The sequence below is a fragment of the Papaver somniferum genome, chromosome 7, assembly GCF_003573695.1.
Source record: "Papaver somniferum cultivar HN1 chromosome 7, ASM357369v1, whole genome shotgun sequence".
NCBI lineage: Eukaryota > Viridiplantae > Streptophyta > Magnoliopsida > Ranunculales > Papaveraceae > Papaver > Papaver somniferum.
Genome location: NC_039364.1, coordinates 254,826,260 through 254,844,547, shown reverse-complemented (window position 1 = coordinate 254,844,547; position 18,288 = coordinate 254,826,260). Strand labels below are relative to the sequence as shown.

General features: G+C 34.8%; 1 protein-coding gene across 1 annotated transcript; it reads left to right on the top strand.

Moving 5' to 3' along the window:
• Positions 1–2,845: 2,845 nt before the first annotated feature.
• LOC113296382 (BTB/POZ and MATH domain-containing protein 3-like) lies at positions 2,846–18,288 on the top strand. Its single transcript, XM_026544692.1, has 6 exons — positions 2,846–3,078; positions 3,346–3,694; positions 3,827–4,103; positions 4,194–4,288; positions 17,551–17,684; positions 17,964–18,288. The coding sequence occupies exons 1-6, from the start codon at positions 2,846–2,848 to the stop codon at positions 18,286–18,288; spliced, it is 1,413 nt and encodes a 470-aa protein (XP_026400477.1).

The following is an 18,288-nucleotide window of genomic DNA, read 5'->3' as shown; positions in this document are numbered from 1 at the left end:
ATAATAAAAAAAAAAAAAAAAAAGTAAAAAAATTGGGTTTATACCTGGTGAAGTCTTCTTCTTGTACTTTCAGCTATATCGAGTATGAGATGAGGGTTTGCTTCAATTTCAGGAGAATAATGAACTGTATCTAGGGTTACAAAAATTAGGGGATGTTAAAGGATTATGGTTCTAATTCTGAGATGGGTTTGATTCAAAGATGCAGTTATGATTAGGTTTTGAAATCGATGATGAGAGGTGTTTGCGTATGAATATGAATAAGTAAACTAAACTTTGATGAGAGTTTGGTTTTAGGAACAAATAACCTAAATCTAGGGTTACAAAAGAGGGGTTTTCTGTTAGATCGGATACATGGGTTTTAATTTGGAGAAGAGGTTGGGATTAGTCTTTGATTGTGATAGCAGAGGTTGGATCTGTGGGATTTTCTCGAGAATGAAGAGAAGAAGCAGAACGAGTTTGTGGTGAATGGTTCGATTTGGGGTTGAGTTCTCTGAAGAAGATGAACAAAAGGGTCTTTATATTTTACCCCTGATATCTTTAAAAACAACGAAAAAATGTGCAGGAGAAAAAAACATTAGAAGGGTTTTTGTCTTCTAAATATAAGGCGGGTAAGCGGGTAGGGTAGGATAATTTCGAGCTTTACCCGTCACCCGACCCATTTAACGGCGGGTAAGAAATCTTTTAACCGTCACCCTACCCGCCAAATAATGGGTAGGATAGGATACGGTTAAAACATTGGCGGATAGGGTAGGATTGGCGGGTATGGGTAGGGTATGTGCACCCTACTCATGAGTAGGGCTGCACAACGGGTAGGGTGGGTAGGATATGGCCTATACCCGTCACCCTACCCGTTTACTGGCGGTTAAGAAAATTTTTACCCGCCACCCTACCCGTCATTAAACGGGTAAGATCCTACCCAACCCATTCTCTGGGGGTCGGGTAGGGTAGGGTGGCGGGTATAACCGTTTACTACCACCAACACAACCTCCAATTCCAGTTCATCAGCAACTGCACCACCTCTTCATACCCTGTAGTTTCTCAACTGACACAAATTCATAGATTCCTTCATTCCAGTTACAATTCAATTCCATTCATCTGCACCAAACAAACTTCCTCACTGCAGTCTGGAATTCAATTACCACAGACCCCAAAGCAAAAAAATCTGTAGCAAACCTAGGTAATACTCAGCTCAACCACTACAGCTTAGCATAGCTCTGTGAGTTTCTCAGCATCAGAATATCTCCATTCCATTTCAGCAGTCACACTCAACACCCCAGGCCCTTTGCATTCCAGTCAACAATGCCTTATCTACCACCTGATCTGACTGCCATAAGACATCACCTCGTGCAACAACATTTTCCCACCTTCTTCAACACATACACACTGCATTTCTTCCTTGTCTGCAATTCCGTTGACACCATATTACTGCTACTGCAGCTTCTTGCAGCTCTATCTCTACCCCTTCTCGGATTCAAATCCAGCCATCTAACCATGGTAGCAACACAGCTTCAGCACCATGTCCCATCTCAACCAGTTTGCAGCTTCACATCGACAACAACCTTACAAGACTAATATCACTTCCTGTAGCTAAAACCATCTTGATCAGTACCAACACCAGCTGGTTCATTCATCTCTATCACTCAATTCCATATCAAATTCACCACCATATGCACCACCTACTGCTCTGCATCTCATAGTCACTGCAGTGCAATCAAACCTGTAAAACCTAGTTTAAAAACACCACTAAGTCATCAAACACTAGTTTTAACACGCCAAGAATTACTAGATTCGGAGGTAACAACAACAACATCAATAAATCGATTTCAGTATTTGGGGAGTTTGAATTCAAGAAACCATGGAGATATAAAATAGAACCGAAGCTGAAATCAAATAAAATCCATGCTTTATGACTCCATCAAGTACATCAAACAAAAGGAAAATTTTCAAAATCTTTACGGATTCAAGCAATAACAACAAAATAAAATTATGCAATGATAATAAAAAAATAAAAAAAAAAGTAAAAAAAAATTGGGTTTATACCTGGTGAAGTCTTCTTCTTGTACTTTCAGCTATATCGAGTATGAGATGAGGGTTTGCTTCAATTTCAGGAGAATAATGAACTGTATCTAGGGTTACAAAAATTAGGGGATGTTAAAGGATTGTGGTTCTAATTCTGAGATGGGGTTTGATTCAAAGATGCAATTATGATTAGGTTTTTAAATCGATGATGATAGGTGTTTGTGTATGAATATGAATAAGTAAACTAAACTTTGATGAGAGTTTGGTTTTAGGAACAAATAACCTAAATCTAGGGTTACAAAAGAGGGGTTTTCTGTTAGATCGGATACATGGGTTTTAATTTGGAGAAGAGGTTGGGATTAGTCTTTGATTGTGATAGCAGAGGTTGGATCTGTGGGATTTTCTCGAGAATGAAGAGAAGAAGCAGAACGAGTTTGTGGTGAATGGTTCGATTTGGGGTTGAGTTCTCTGAAGATAGATGAACAAAAGGGTCTTTATATTTTACCCCTGATATCTTTAAAAACAACGAAAAAATGTGCAGGAGAAAAAAACATTGGAAGGGTTATTTTGTCTTCTAAATATAAAGAGGGTAAGCGGGTAGGGTAGGATAATTTCGAGCTTTACCCGTCACCCTACCCATTTAACGGTGGGTAAGAAATCTTTTAACCGTCACCCTACCCGCCAAATAATTTGTAAGATAGGATACGGTTAAAACATTGACGGATAGGGTAGGATTGGCGGGTATGGGTAGGGTATGTGCACCCCTACTCATGAGTTTAATATTAAAGGATATTCTCTAGCAAAGGGAATAGGAGTTGGTGAGTCCATGACTAGTCGGGAATTCACAGTTGGTGGTTATGACTGGGTTGTAGTGTTTTATCCAGAAGGTTATTCGGAATCTTGCGAGGAGTACATATCCTTGTTCCTTGGGTTAGTAAGCCCTAAAAAAGAAGTGAAGGCGTTGTGTGAACTTAAATTACTTGACCAAACCGGAAATGGGATTCATGGTATTCGTGCCCGTTCTATATCTCCGAAAACTTATAACAACGATGACTCATGGTACGTACGTGGTTGTCCAATTCCTCCTATATATATGATTCTTGCATTACGTTGAATCCTTTGGTTGTTTTATGGGTAGTTTAAGCTGTTTATTACAAAGCCTCTTTGCATTGCATAAGCGATTTATTTAGGCATTTAAATTGTGTTGCAAAGCCTATTTGCGTTGCATGGACGATTTATTTGTCTAAGCAGCCAGTAGAATGAAAATTAGGTTAGTTTTCTATATCAAGACACTAAAATTGACGTTTCTATACTGATTAATTCCAGGGGGTGCATGGAGTATATGAAGAGGTCGGAGTTGGAGACGTCAAGTTATCTCAAGGATGATTGTCTTAGCATTCATTGTACAGTTGAAGTAGTACAAGCTCGTGTTGAAGAGGACAAACATTATGTTATCACTATACCTCCATCAGATATGATTCAAAATCTCCAGGATTTGCTGGAATCTGGAATTGGTTTTGATGTCACGTTTCAGGTTGGCAATGAATTCTTCAGAGCCCATAAGTTGATTCTTGCAGCTCGATCTCCGGTATTCAGAGCTATGTTTTTTGGATCAGTGGGTAATCCAGACATGGAAACAGTAGCCATTGAAGAGTTTGATCCCTTTGCTTTTAAGGTAAGGATTTTGACAATTCTCTATTGTGTTGTCATGCTGTAGATTAGAAGATAAAGTAGCACCTATTTTTTACCTACATGTATAAATTTACCATTGCCGCTATCTTATACATTATTTGATGATGTGATGCAGGCCATGTTGCTGTTTTTATACTCAGATGAACTTCCCGAGTTACATGAAAATTCTGATTCAGACTCTCTTTCCACTTCAACTATACTAATGCAACATCTGTTAGCTGCAGCAGATCGTTTTGATCTAGCTCGTTTAAGACTTATGTGTGAGGAAAAATTATGTGAAGGAATTACAGTAAATACTGTGGCAACAACACTGGGCCTAGCAGAACAACACCAATGCCTGCAACTGAAAACTTTTTGTCTGAACTTCGTAGCTAAAGCCAAAAATTTGGAAGGTGAGTGTTAAGTTTCATGAGTACCAACTATGTCTGTTCATTTTCGGGTCAAAAAATTGTTTTCTAACCAATTAAATGTTTTACATGTAGAGTTTATGAAATCTGATGGGTTTGCATATTTGGAGAACAGTTGTCCCTCATCATTGGTTGATCTGCTGAAGACTAGTGTAGTGGTGGATAAAAATGTAGCCTAGTACTTGCAAGAAAGGAATGTCAAAACAACAACAACAATGTACAACACTACAACTGTGAGAGTAATTTTGCGTATCTGCAACACCAACGCCTACGACCTACCTCAGATTTATGACATGTTTAACTTTGTTTTTAAGTGATTTTTTGATGTGTTTATTGCCTGTGAGAATGGTTAGTCATATCTTGAAATTTAGCAAGTCAGCTGTTCATAAATGGTAAGTATCTCTGGCCTATGAGAGTGGTGAGTCGTACCGATCAAAAAACGCATAAAGAAAGAAATAAACTTAGCGTCATGTTAGTCACATTCAACATACAGATCAAAAAAATAATACTCACATTCAACAGCTGACACTTGAATCCTAATGCTCCTCCAGCCAAAGAATTTTCCTTCACCAAAAACGGGCGAACCCAATCCATAACTAAAGAGTACTTAAACTTAGTAGAATTTTCTTGTATCTTACAAAACCAATAAAATAAACACAAAATTGGTTAAAAAGACAAAAATCAACATTTCCTGGGTGAAAATGACTGGTACATTTTGATACTGTTTAAATGGACAAAAATTAAAAAAGATACTGTTCAAATGGACAAAAATATAAAAATAGCCGGGATGTAACCAGTTTCATCCTACCCATTTTCAAATATTTTTTCTTATTTTTAGTTTATATGAGGATGCATCCAGTTTCATCCTTGCTATTTTTTAAATTTAAGCCGCCATGAATCCAGTTTCATCCTTACTATTTTTCTTTTGTCCATTTCACCCATACTAATTTTTTCTTGTCCATTTGAACCATGTTTGAAATTTTTTTGGACAAATGACCCATTTTCTGTAAAATAAAGAAACAAACCCAATCAAAAAAAAGAAGTAGAGTGGGTGTTCGTATGATAGGCTTCACTAAAAAATAAGAAGAGTGGGTGTTCGTATGATAGGCTTCACTGCATACATATCTCTGTAGTTGGATTTTAAGAAGGGTCTCCGAGTAACTTGGTGTTTCATAAAATGGGTAAGGCAGGTCGTCCGGTGGAAAATTCTGTGACTGTCTATATCTTTTAGGATTTAATGAGACTGGGTACCAAACTAAAGATATCTTATAGGCAGGTAACTGAGTTTTGATAGGAACAGAAGACTTTATTTAGTTTTCCTCTAAAAGGAGGAGGTAACTAATGAATATTCAATTTTCTCCCCAAATCTCCCTCTGTTTACTAGCTTTTCTCTGTTTCTTGCTTATGGGTGTTCTAAGTTTTTTTAAGAATCTAAGGATCACCACATCCTCGTCAGAGAGGCCTAGAGTAATTTCAAAGTCTAATACTAATGACGAGATGTCGTCGTCCCAATTGATTTATAAAACTGTGAAAGGTGTACACGAGTTTCAGATAAAAGGATATTTTGTAGAAAAGGGAACATTGGGATTTGGTAAATCCATGATTAGTGACAGATTCTGTAGTTGCAGGAAATCCTACAACACACCCCATTAACTATTTCAAGATCTAAATCTGTTTCACAATCAAAATAAAGATTAAAGTGCTAAAATTGTAAATTGGATACAAAATTTACGTGGTTCGATCAATGTGATCTACATCCACGGGGTTAAATTTCATTATGATTGTAGAAATTACATATGGATTACAATTGAGACTCCATTAATGAGTATTTGGAGCTCTAGTTTTTATGGAGCAAGAAGGAGGAGATAATACTAATAATAATAATTCTCTTTCTCTCTCCTGCCTTTCTCTTTATATAGGATATTACCTAGTGGATGACATCTCATATTTCCTTTTATTTCATATTTCCTTTTATTTCAGATCCACCGTGCGACATTATCGTACAACCTTATATGAAACTCACACACTTGATAACCTATGCGACACTTTGCCCCTATATTTTGCCTCTTTTTTCTTGAATATCGCTTGAAGAGCGATCTTTAAGGAAAAATCCACCTTGTTGTAGTTGTTGGTGCGAGATGCGTGATGTTGGAGTAGTCTTTGATCTTTGTTGTTGAAGGAACTACGCGAAAGAATACTGGATTTGAAAAGTACGTACTTGCCTCTATTCTTTGGTGAAGTTCCGAAGCTTTAAAAAGTATATACGAAGTATCATTTCTTGAAGTATGCGAAGTATGAAGTATCTTTGAAGAAATATAAGAAGTATGAAGTTTTTTGAAGAAGTATAAGAGGTATTGCGAATCAATCGTGCGAAACTATTGCTCCATGTTCTCTTCCTCATGCTATGTTATCTTTCATGTGATTTTATGTTGTTGTCAATCATGCGAAATTGTTGTGGTTGATTTCTATTGCATGTCTTCTATTTCTCTTACTCCATTGTTGGTAAGAATTTTTGTTATTCATGAATGAACGTCTTCTGTCTTCTTTGGAAATGATTCTGACCGAGAAGTTAAAGAACAAAAAATGTTTTCTTGATAATCCATGGTTGCCTCTGTTCTTTATCTATGAGGGAAGAACCCTTAAAAAAGTGTTGAATGAGCGAATTAATCTTCACGTCTTTCTTTTGTATAATGACTTCAAATTGCTTATGCGAAATAATTGAGCAAAAACACTTATGCGATGAAATGTGTATGCGATGCTTATGCCATGTAATGCTTATGCGATGCTTATGCCATGTAATGCTTATGCGATGCTTTCATGTAATGTATATATAATGTTGAGTTACTTACCTTTGTTTTTTGTCCATCTTTAGTTCATCGTATCGCATTATATTGTTGCTTCTTTTTCCTTATTCCTGCACGATTAGAATTGCATAATAATAATATAATCATCATTATATATAGGTCTATGTGTGTCTAGTGTGGTCTTATTGTCGCCTCTATTTGGGCGGGCGGCAAAATCGCATGCAGTCTTTACACTTTCATGCAACGACCCACTGATCTTGCCTTATCATCTCTTGTATTATTGCCTCTTCAGGATATCTCTATGCGACAGGCCTAAGTACTCCCGTGAGTAAAAGCCCCGTAACATTGTCGTCTTTTGACACAATTCAGCTCCCTAATGGAGGGTGTCGTCCTTATCTTCCCATGGTTTCCCCTTCAGGGAAGCTTACCTCTATCGGGTTAAGATTATGGCTCTTCCCATCCGGTATCAACAATCAGTAGATTTCGCAGTCTCGTATCTCACCACCGATGAGGTTTTGTGGTTACAAGACCGCACCCTAAGTGGGGTATCTTCGGATCGAGTGCATCATAGTCAGGACTTGTCAAGTGTGGCAATGTACGCTCCAGACGCCCCGGGCACTCTTGACTCAACCGTTTACTTCGACGCCCTGATCGAGTTTCTGCACTCCTTGGGAGAGACTTTCTCACCTTAGTCTCTCAATCTAAGATTATTACCTTAGACTGAAAATTTAAGGTACCTCTCCCGGATGGGCATCATCGTTTTTCTCACCCCAAATCTCCATGACTCAAGTTCCGGGGTCGGTGTAGCCTTTCCTTGAGTCATGCCTTCTAGGTTCTCCGACTATGACGTGCAATAGGTCTTACTTGTATATATTCTTTTGCCTCTTGCATGTATGCGAACTAGGTTGCACGCCACATTCGGATTCCTAGCCAATCTGATAATAAATATCATTTCTGGTGCCTTTTATTAAGGTCTTATTATAAGGTCTTAATTTTTGAATATGTGTAGGAGGTAGGATTTGAACTCTGGATCTGTGGCTTGTATATTAGTTGATTAACCATCTGTGCATCTTCTTCTGTGCGAAATGAATGCACACTTGTTTAAACTTGACCTCCTCTGTGCGAATGCGAAAAATTTGGCATGTATTATGTGGGAATCGATCACACGTTCTGAAACTCATTAACTTCTATCCAAACCAATTGTGCTACATCATGTTCAACGACTTTGTTTGATTATAACTTCGTCCCTTTTCTGTTCAAAAATTTTCGAAAAAATAAGCTTCATGAGGGATTCGAACCCATAAAACTGAACTCGTTATCTTCTGTAGTGACCAACTGTGCCACTGCTGTTGTGCGAAATAAACGCACAACGCTTTATATTCGGTCTTTGCTGTTCTGGAAAAAATTATGTGAAAAATATGAGTTGGGTGGGGATTGATCGCGTGGCATTAAACACCTTCCCTTTGTTCATGACCATCTGTGTTGGCTTCTGTTTGTGTTGATGTGATGAAATTCGCATAACTTATTCATTTGTTTTCGTCCTTTGTATAATGTTTGTCTTCGTGCTCTTTTTCTTCCTCTCCTGTTTCTTTTGATTTATAAAATCAGATCATCTCTGAGTCTTGTCTTTTAACTGCAGATTAATGGGTATTTGACTTCAAACTGTTCTTGCCATGAATTTTTTACGCCCTTGCTTATATACGTCCGTTAGGTTTGTTTGTCTTGTGCGTCTTTTTAACCTGCAGTTCGGATTTGCTCCTCTCTCTACTTTCCTTCCCAATCTCTTTGCTTATATATCTTTTCTTGTGCGAATCTGTTCGCCTGATGTTGTTGTCTTATATTTTTCTTCGCCTATAGCTTTATGGGATACTTTATTTTATCGCACGAACGCCTGGCTGGTATTTCATCTCCTTTGAAGTAGCTGCTATCATACTGTGTTAACTCGAATTGTCTTGTGTGAATATATCGCAACATCCAGTACTGTTCCTAGGTGAATGTAGCCTTCGTATGTTTATAGATATGAGCTCTGATGACTACTCATTTGGTCACAGCTGATACGTGATTCCTTCGCATAAGTACTCTCCAATATCTCTTTTCCTGCTGCTGGTAATGCCGGTTGATGCTCTGTTCTGTCTGTAGGTTTAAGTAGATGCTTATCCAACCATGTTGGTTGTGTTGCCTTTATCATGGTAATTCATGTAGATGTGATCTCAACACATCATCATCATCTATGCGTTTAATGTGTGTCTTTTACTATATTGGTAAAGTGTTAAAGAAAGTACATCATTATCATCTGTGCGTGTTTATCGCGTACTGCTCCCTTGCTTGATGATTATCTTTAGGATATTAACACGTCTTCTCTTCATGCCCCTTCTATCTGCGATTTGAATTTGAATTTCTTCCTGGTTTGTTACATTCTTTCATCTCTGCGGCTTTATTACTTTCTTTTTCCGTTGGGGTTTGCAGTCACTTGATTTCCTTCCTTTCTCTGTACGAAATTCCTTGCTACTGCATCTGCTACTTATAAGTTTTAATTTATATATAGTTTATTAGGATCGTTGAACTTCATGATAATCACAAGATAAAATATGTAAGAATTGTTAATGAAGAATACGTGATAGTGCTAATCAGTATTACGATACCCATCATATTTGTAGAAGTGTAATACCTTGTGGAGGTCATGGTTTCTCTCTCTTGACCTTCGACGTAATGAGTGAAATCCTTGGATACAATAGTAATGGTTATTGTTTCCCTTTCATTGGTAGAGAGAGGACCAAGTTACTAGGGTTTTAGTTATGTCATTAGATCTCGACCGTCCATCAAAGAAGAGATATAAAAGAAATAATCCCAGAAATGGTAACCGACATAGTTTAGCAATATTCTATAATTAACACAATTATTACATGGCCCAAAGGAATATTCCTATGTATAGAAATATTCTTACATTCTCCCACTGGTCCATGTGATAATTATTTAACAGTTAATCGTAGAAAAACATAGGCACGCATAATTGCTAAATAAAATTTAATGGTTCAAACATAATACCTCAACCAAGTAAATCACTTATGCGAGTCATGGCGGTTGCACGTTGTCCTGTTATCAACATGTCCCCTTCCATGCACCACAACACAAATAACTTACTTAATTAGGCCTTAAGTTGGGATATCATAATGGTCCACTGATGTCTTCAAAAGAAAGACAATTTCTGTTTACATTCATCCATTCACATAAATGTATACAAAACATGGATACATAAATAATTCAGAATGACATTAGTAAGAGCTCAATAAGTGTTCAAAATGAAGCACATAAATTAGTTGATTCATTAATCAATTACTCCCACAGACCTAAGATTTTAATCTTTTCTTAAGAGGTCTTAAAAGGTAATTGTTCATTAATTGCAACTCCGAATGCAATTGTGCTTTAGTGATACATGAACAACTATTGTTTCTGAATTGCTTAATTCACGCATATATACTCAAGGTTCATGTGTTTTGTTCCTTTTGTATCATATCGTGCTTTGATGCTGCAAAGCTAAGACGATAAATTTCAGTAATGTACAAATAAACTTTAATTCTCTAAGTTTTGTTGTCATAAATATTCAAACTCAATTGTGGGACTAGTATTAATGGATTCTTCCTTTATAGAATCCACACATCCACAAACATTGAAGTCTGAAACCCAATCAACTCTTATTGGGTTTGTTAACTAATTATAAGACATAAGTTAAAATAGTATCTCAAAATTCTTGATAGCTTTCCTGTAATTTGTTCTTCGATTCTTTAGGCATTTAGTTAACATATCAACAACTGGTTATAAGTTTCATATCAGAATTATGACGTAATGAAGATTAAATTTATATCTTCTATCCAACATGAAATAAAATTTGTTAAATATGTTATTATCTCAAAATTCCTTGAGTATTCGATGTATGCGTTATATGAGAGCTTTAGTAATTCATATGATATTACTATCACATGGTAAGCTTCATTGATATCCTTTATTTCAAAAAATATAGAGATACGCATAAAGTAAAGATCACTACTCGTAGGTAGTATGTCTTAACATACAAAACCAAGAGTATGAATTTCTCCCACTGATCTTGAGGTATATGCATAAATCTGTAATAATTTCATCCAAAACTTGAAACATTTATAGTTTTGTTGAATTTCATATACCATTATGGGAGCTGCTTAAATTTCATACTTTGATTTTAAAATTTGTAGACTAAAATTTATCATTAATAAAGGCTATTTTCACATTTAATTATGCAACTCTTAGGTCATACTGAGCTACTAATAATACTATGATAATTCTGAATAGGTCTTTCTTTGACACGAGAGAAAAACTTATTTATAATCAGTGCATCGTTTTAGAGTAAAATCTTTGGCAATAAGTCTTGTTTTATACCGTTTAAAATTGCTATTACAGTCGTATTAGGTCAGAAAGACCCACTTTCATACAACTGATTTGTGCCTCTCGAGCAATTAAACAATATCCGAGACTTGACAGTCAACCAATGATTTTTCTCACATAGCATAAATCCATTAATCAAAATTATTACCCATAATATTTGTGAATCGGAAACCGAGTCTTTGCCATTCCATTTCAAAATGTAATAAATTCTTGTAATAAAATCACTGAAACAACATGAATAACTTTCTTTCAATCTCTGTTGAGACTTTCTTAATGCTGGTTCATGTTGTTATCAAAAAAATTCTTAATTGGCAGTAGTTATATTATGGAGTATTGGATCAGTAATTTGTGGTCTTTCATTATCTAACATTCTGATAATGAGAAGATTCACAATATCTGTAGAAATCTTAAATAAAGGGATCATTATCATGATTTCTTGAACAGATATATCCACGTACTCCCACTGATTATGCCATCATTAACGAATTTATACTTTCGGTTTCAATAAGTCTTATACTTCGGCTAGAATGTTTAAGAATACCATTTGGATTATTTAGGAAAACCAATGAACCAATAATAGTTTCCAAATCCAATTTTCATTCTTTGGAATGTAAGCCCTCACCTCCAACTGAACAACCATGACTTAAAGGTGACTTAAACTAGGTTTCCATCTTTTCTAGTCCAAAGTGTGTCTTTGAAGATGCTTTACTGGAAATCTATTTAAATTACACAGTTGTAGAAAGAACAAACATTCACAAATGTATAGACATTATGCATGGCTCATCATGCTTCTAACCATTTTCATAAAAGTATATTTAGCCTTTTATACACCATTATGCCAAGGATAAGTTGGCTTGTGTATTGAGCAACAATTCCAAACTTTTAAGATACTATGCAAAAGATTTAGGATATTATCCTGTTTTGTCATACCTTTCACAATATTCACCACCTTTTCAGACTTATTATTTTCACTTTACTATAATTGCCTCTCAATTTCAATAATGAATGTTCGATAAAACATCCATGGATTGAGATTCATAATGCAATCGATAGATTACATACAGTAACGAAAAATCATTAGGTGATAAACAATTTTATCTTCCAAAAATTGGACCATTAAAAGTCTACAAAATAATCATAATCTACAATTAATAAGAACAAAAGCTGAAATTTATAATAGAGATAAATGACAATTAAGCTTACAATAGTTACATACCTTCAATAAGATTCTCCTGTGGGTAAAACCTTATCAAGGAACAATGTGAGACATGAAAAACATTAGTACATATTTTACCTTCTCATACACAACATTATGTTTGTTTAATACCATACTAGAATCACCTGTGGGAAATCTCGTCCTATCATGTATTAACAAACTCAATAATTCTAATATTCAACCTAATAATGGAGTTAGTCACCTGTGGGTGGCTATTATTTCACATGTATATGAAACATTTAGATAACCTTAATGCTTGTTTAAATTGAACCAAAACTACTGTGAGCAGCATTGTTCTAATCGTTAAATCAAACTAAGAGGACTCAAAATATACAACACTTACGATAAGAAGCATCACTGTGGTGATAACTAAACTATCCAGCAAACATGTACAATTGCAAATATCACACTAACTTTTCTTGTGATATTGCACATCCCACTCAATGATATGGACATACTTGATCTGATCATAAATTAGTCGATTATAAACAATATGAGTAACCCTAAAACATCAATCACGAACATTTATTCAAAAGCATGCCATACATAAATTGTAAAAAAATATCAACACCCTATAATCGAAAAATATCCAAACATAATGAACTTTTTTTCTTAAACCAAAATCGAGCATGAAGCAAGTCTATAAATATAATTTAATAATGAAATTTCGTTGAAGAAAAATTCTTTGATTCATCGCTCATTTAAATATGATACAAACTTAAAGATCATGATAAATAGGGGATATATGATGAATTAATATGAAAGGTGTTAAATAGTCAATGAATATCATTTTCAGAAATATGGAGAAATATATCAAAAATAAAACCTCAATTTCATAGAGGATGCAATAAGTTTTGGACAACATAAAAATATTCATGAAAATATGAAAAATTCGTAATAGGTTATTCAACTCGATAATGAGTTAATTTATGTAAATTTTCTTTTATGCACTTTTAAGAAATAACGTAAAATCATGTGTTGATTATTTAATTACCATAATGTATGATCAGATATTGTACACTTCAACATGTGAACTCAAATTACCTTTGGGTAATTGTTGTTGTAATACATTTAAGAAAAACAATATTATAAGCACTTGACATGATAACGATTATGACTGGAAAAATTATTTGACATCACTGTGGTGATAGCCAAACAACTCAAAAATAATGCCATAATAACTACTAAACCTTGCCTTTAAGGCTTGGCGTATTCGTGCTTACAATAAAATTATTATTGCTAAGATAAAACACTCTAGTATCACTGTGGTGATAACTAAAGAATTATGACCTAAGAATCTTAAGCACGATAATTTTATACGTAGAATGAAATTATCATCAACATTGGGAGAAAAGTGAAAAATAATGACACAAAACACCTTCAAGATTCAAATCAGTTCATATCCATAATGTATGATCAACAATCATATCATTCAATGTTTTCTTAAATATGTGAACTCCAATTTCCTGTGGGTAAATGTTGTTCTGATATATGTAAGAAAAGCAAGATTACAAGCATTTGACAAAATTGTGATCATGACCAAAAGTGATTTGACATCACTGTGGTGATAGCCAATCAACTAAAATAATATCATTATCACATGATGTCGATAACTGCAAAACCTACACTTTACAGTTTGCAATTCATGCTTATAATAACATTATGATTATACTGAGATATAACACTCTAGTATCACTGTGGTGATAACTAAAGAGTCCTTAATAATTTTAAGTATAATGCAATAAAATTTAAAGAAAAACAATAATCTGAGAGAAACTATACCATAAAGCACAAGCACACAAACCATATCATAATGTACACACAAATATAATGGTGTCAAAAAATAGTTTTGATCATAAAATTTATAATGAAACTCGATAAAAAAAATCGTTTTAGTGTTTCGATAAAGCGAAAGCGTAAGTTAATTTACAATAAAAATTGTTTTCAAGTTTTAAAGTTAATACTGTCTCGTTATCTTAATATTAAGTAACACGTATACATGCCAACAAGAAAATATTAATGTTTCCAATTTTTTTTAATGTCCTAATAACCATTCACGTTATGAAAATATATTGTTTATCTTCATTTGCTTTGGAGCACTTATTGATTCATGCCATAAAGATATAATGTCTAATAAATATTTTCTCATTTATATCATATCTCCAATTTACCTTCCTTTCACATACAAGGCAAGTAGAATATATGGACTTTAGTGGAACAATTCTGCATGTTTATGACTACATGATGTCGACATTATTCCATTTCATTTATCATCATTATTACGTTCATTATTACCTCATATGCTCATTATATACCATTATTTTAAAAATAATATTTTTACAATGATTTTTCTTTTATTTACATGGCAAAAATAAAACCATTAGGCCAAAAATAAACTCATCAAGCAAGAAATCTTAATTTATTTACATGAAATAAAGGGTAGGACATTAGTACTAAATTAAAATATATTTTACTCCAAAATTAAGTAGGTTATTAATGTTGAAATATATATTCATCCAAAATTAAGAGAGAGTAATATAAAAGAAAATCATAAACGATAACGGCCACATGATCTTAAATTGTACAGTATACCATGATTTTCAATTGATTTGCTTTTGATGAGATAATAGAATATCACACATGAACATGAAGTTTGAGCATGATATGAGTCATGATAGTTGGATGCGAAAAGTAATGCAATTCCATAGGAACGATTATGTTCACAGAAGGAAAAAAAATATCAAACCCAATTTCATTTTATTATTGCATATGATTAGCGAACGATCATGAGTTCTAAACACAAGCTCTAGATGCCAACTATAAGTTTTAATTTATAGATCGTTTATTAGGATCGTTGAACTTCATGATAATCACAAGATAAAATATGTAAGAATTGTTAATGAAGAATACCTGATAGCACTAATCAGTATTACGATACCCATCATCTGTGTAGCAGTGTAATACCTTGTGGAGGTCATGGTTTCTCTCTCTTGACCTTCGCCGTAATGAGTGAAATCCTTGGATACAATAGTAATGGTTATTGTTTCCCTTTCATAGGTAGAGAGAGGACCAAGTTCCTAGGGTTTTAGTTATGTCATTAGATCTCGACCGTCCATCAAAGAAGAAATATAAAGGAAATAATCCCAAAAATGATAACCGACATCGTTTAGCAGTATTCTATAATTAACACAATTATTACATGCCCAAAAGAATATTCCTATGTATAGAAATATTCTTAGCGAACCTGTGGTCGGCTTTAATGTAAGCTTTGATCGTCCTTGCAATAGGAAGGTGTCTTCCTCATATTGTCACCTTGTTTCACTTTTTGTCTCGTTATAAGCTTTATAGATTTTTTTAGTATATTCTTGTATTGCTAGTCGATCATGTTCACCGAGACTTGAGGTTGTGCTGTTATATTTGCTTGACGAACTTTGATCTTTCGCATGGTTGATTCTAGATCTGCTATGTTGAAGTTCTTTTCATGTCTCTCGTTTGACTATCGTTTCTTTATTTCATTGATAACGTTGTTGCGGCTATTGGGTCTGTTGGGTTGTTTTCTTCTCGTACGTGAATATGATCTCTTCGCATACATGTATTTTGCCTGAGACGTTGATTAACGATGATCTCTTCACACTGGGTTTAGGTTCTTGGGCTGTTTTTGATTTAGTCGTCCTCAAATATCGCTCTTACACACTTCTTTAGTTTTGAATGTTTTCATCGCACACCATCTTTTCTTCTTATTTCCTTCGCGCTGAACTGATTGATAAGGCTGCAAAACAGAATCACGTAAGAGCTAAAATATCACTCTAACATTCTTGATTTTATTTGTCCTTCCTTTCCTTTGTTTAAGCTTTTTTTCCTTTATTCTGAAGCTACATCATCACTTCTGGGTTGCATTGTCTTTGAGATTTTCCTCGCATGAAGTCTTATTGCCTAAGCCAGCGGTAAAAATTTCTCCTATGATAACTTCTTTGCCTGTAAATTTCTCCAAACTGTTGAGTCGAGTTCTCTTGTGCAAATTTGTCGCACTCTTTAGTTTTTTTCCTTGAATTTTCCTGCTTTGCACGATAGTTTCCCTCTAAACAACAGAACGATTTCAGTTAGCAATACACAATAATGAGGTGAAATATAGCCTACAATTCATCAACTTCGCTCCTTGGAAAAACCCCTAATCGATCGAAAATTTTGATATTTTCATAGTTTCGAAATATGACAATTGAGCTTGTAAAGCAAGGTTTGTTGTTTGTAAATCTTTGAATATCGATATAGACTACTTTGATGTTTGCTTCTGCCTGTTTCTTCAAAACCTGCTGTCAGATGTTTGCCGCTTGAAGACACAATTTATCCATTGAAACTTCCACTTTTCCTCTCAAAATTTATAGATCCAGTGGAATTCAACACCAACAGTAGCCAATTTTTCTAAATTTTCTTGAACCAAACAAGATCAGGTAGTGTTTCTAGCGCGAAAAATGTAGTTGCAGGAAATCCTACAACACACCCCATTAACTATTCCTAGATCTAAACCTATTTCACAATCAAAATAAAGATTAAAGTGCTAAAATTGTAAATTGGACATAAAATTTACGTGATTCGATCAATGTGATCTACATCCACGGGTTAGGTTTCACTATGATTGTAGAAATTACATATGGATTACAATTGAGACTCCATTAATGAATATTTGGAGCTCCAGTTTTTATGGAGGAAGAAGGAGGAGATAATACTAATAATAATAATGCCATTTCTGTCTCCTCTTTTCTCTTTACATAGGATATTACCTAGTGGATGACAGCTCATATTTCTTTTATTTCATATTTCCCTTTTTATTTCGAATCCACCGTGCGACATTATCGGACGACCTTATATGAATCTCACACACTTGATAACCTATGCGATACTTTGTCCCTACAGATTCACAGTTGGTGCTCATGACTGGGTTATAGTTTTTTATCCACATGGCCATTCTAAATCTTGCGAGGAGTACGTATCCGTGTAGATTAAGTTAGTAAGCCCTAAAGAAGTTAAGGCATTGTATGAATTTAAATTACTGGACCAAACCGGAAAAGGGATTCATAGTCCTGGTGGCAGTTCTAAATCTTCAAAAACGTTTAACAAAAAAGGCTGCTTATGGTACGTATGTTGTTTTCCGGTTTCTCTATCTGCTTCTTGAATTTTAGGGGGAGACAATTATTAAGGAGTAAACAATTAGCATCCCAGCACCCTGCTCACTAAAGTTTCTTCGAATGTTGGGTCTTATTGTATTTGCAATAATTTGAATCCCTCTGATTGATTTAGTGGAGATGGAGAATCAGACTGATATTTTCCACCGCCAACATCTTCCTTTTTTTTATTTTATTTACTGTGGACTTTCTAGTGCTTAAATGACGTTTCTAAATGAATTAATTTCAGGGGACGTCGGCCGTATATGAAGATCACGGAGTTTGAGGCGTCAAGTTACCTCAAGGATGATTGTCTTAGCATTCATTGTACAATTGAAATAGTGCAAGTTCATGCTGTTATTCCCGTACCTCCATCAGACATGGTTCAGAATCTCAAGGGTTTGTTGGAATCTGAACTTGGTTCCGATGTTACGTTTCAGGTTGGAAATGAATTTTTCAGAGCCCATAAGTCGATTCTTGCAGCTCGATCTCCCGTATTCAGAGCTATGTTTTTCGGATTAGTGGGTAATCCAGACATGGATATAGTAGCCATGATCCGTTTTCCTTTAAGGTAA

Coding starts and splice junctions, on each gene's coding strand:
- LOC113296382 (XM_026544692.1), top strand. CDS start 2,846: ATGACTAGTCGGGAATTCACAGTTGGTGGTTATGACTGGGTTGTAGTG. Junction 3,079..3,345: donor TATAACAACGATGACTCATG/GTACGTACGTGG, acceptor GATTAATTCCAG/GGGGTGCATGGAGTATATGA. Junction 17,685..17,963: donor AACAAAAAAGGCTGCTTATG/GTACGTATGTTG, acceptor AATTAATTTCAG/GGGACGTCGGCCGTATATGA.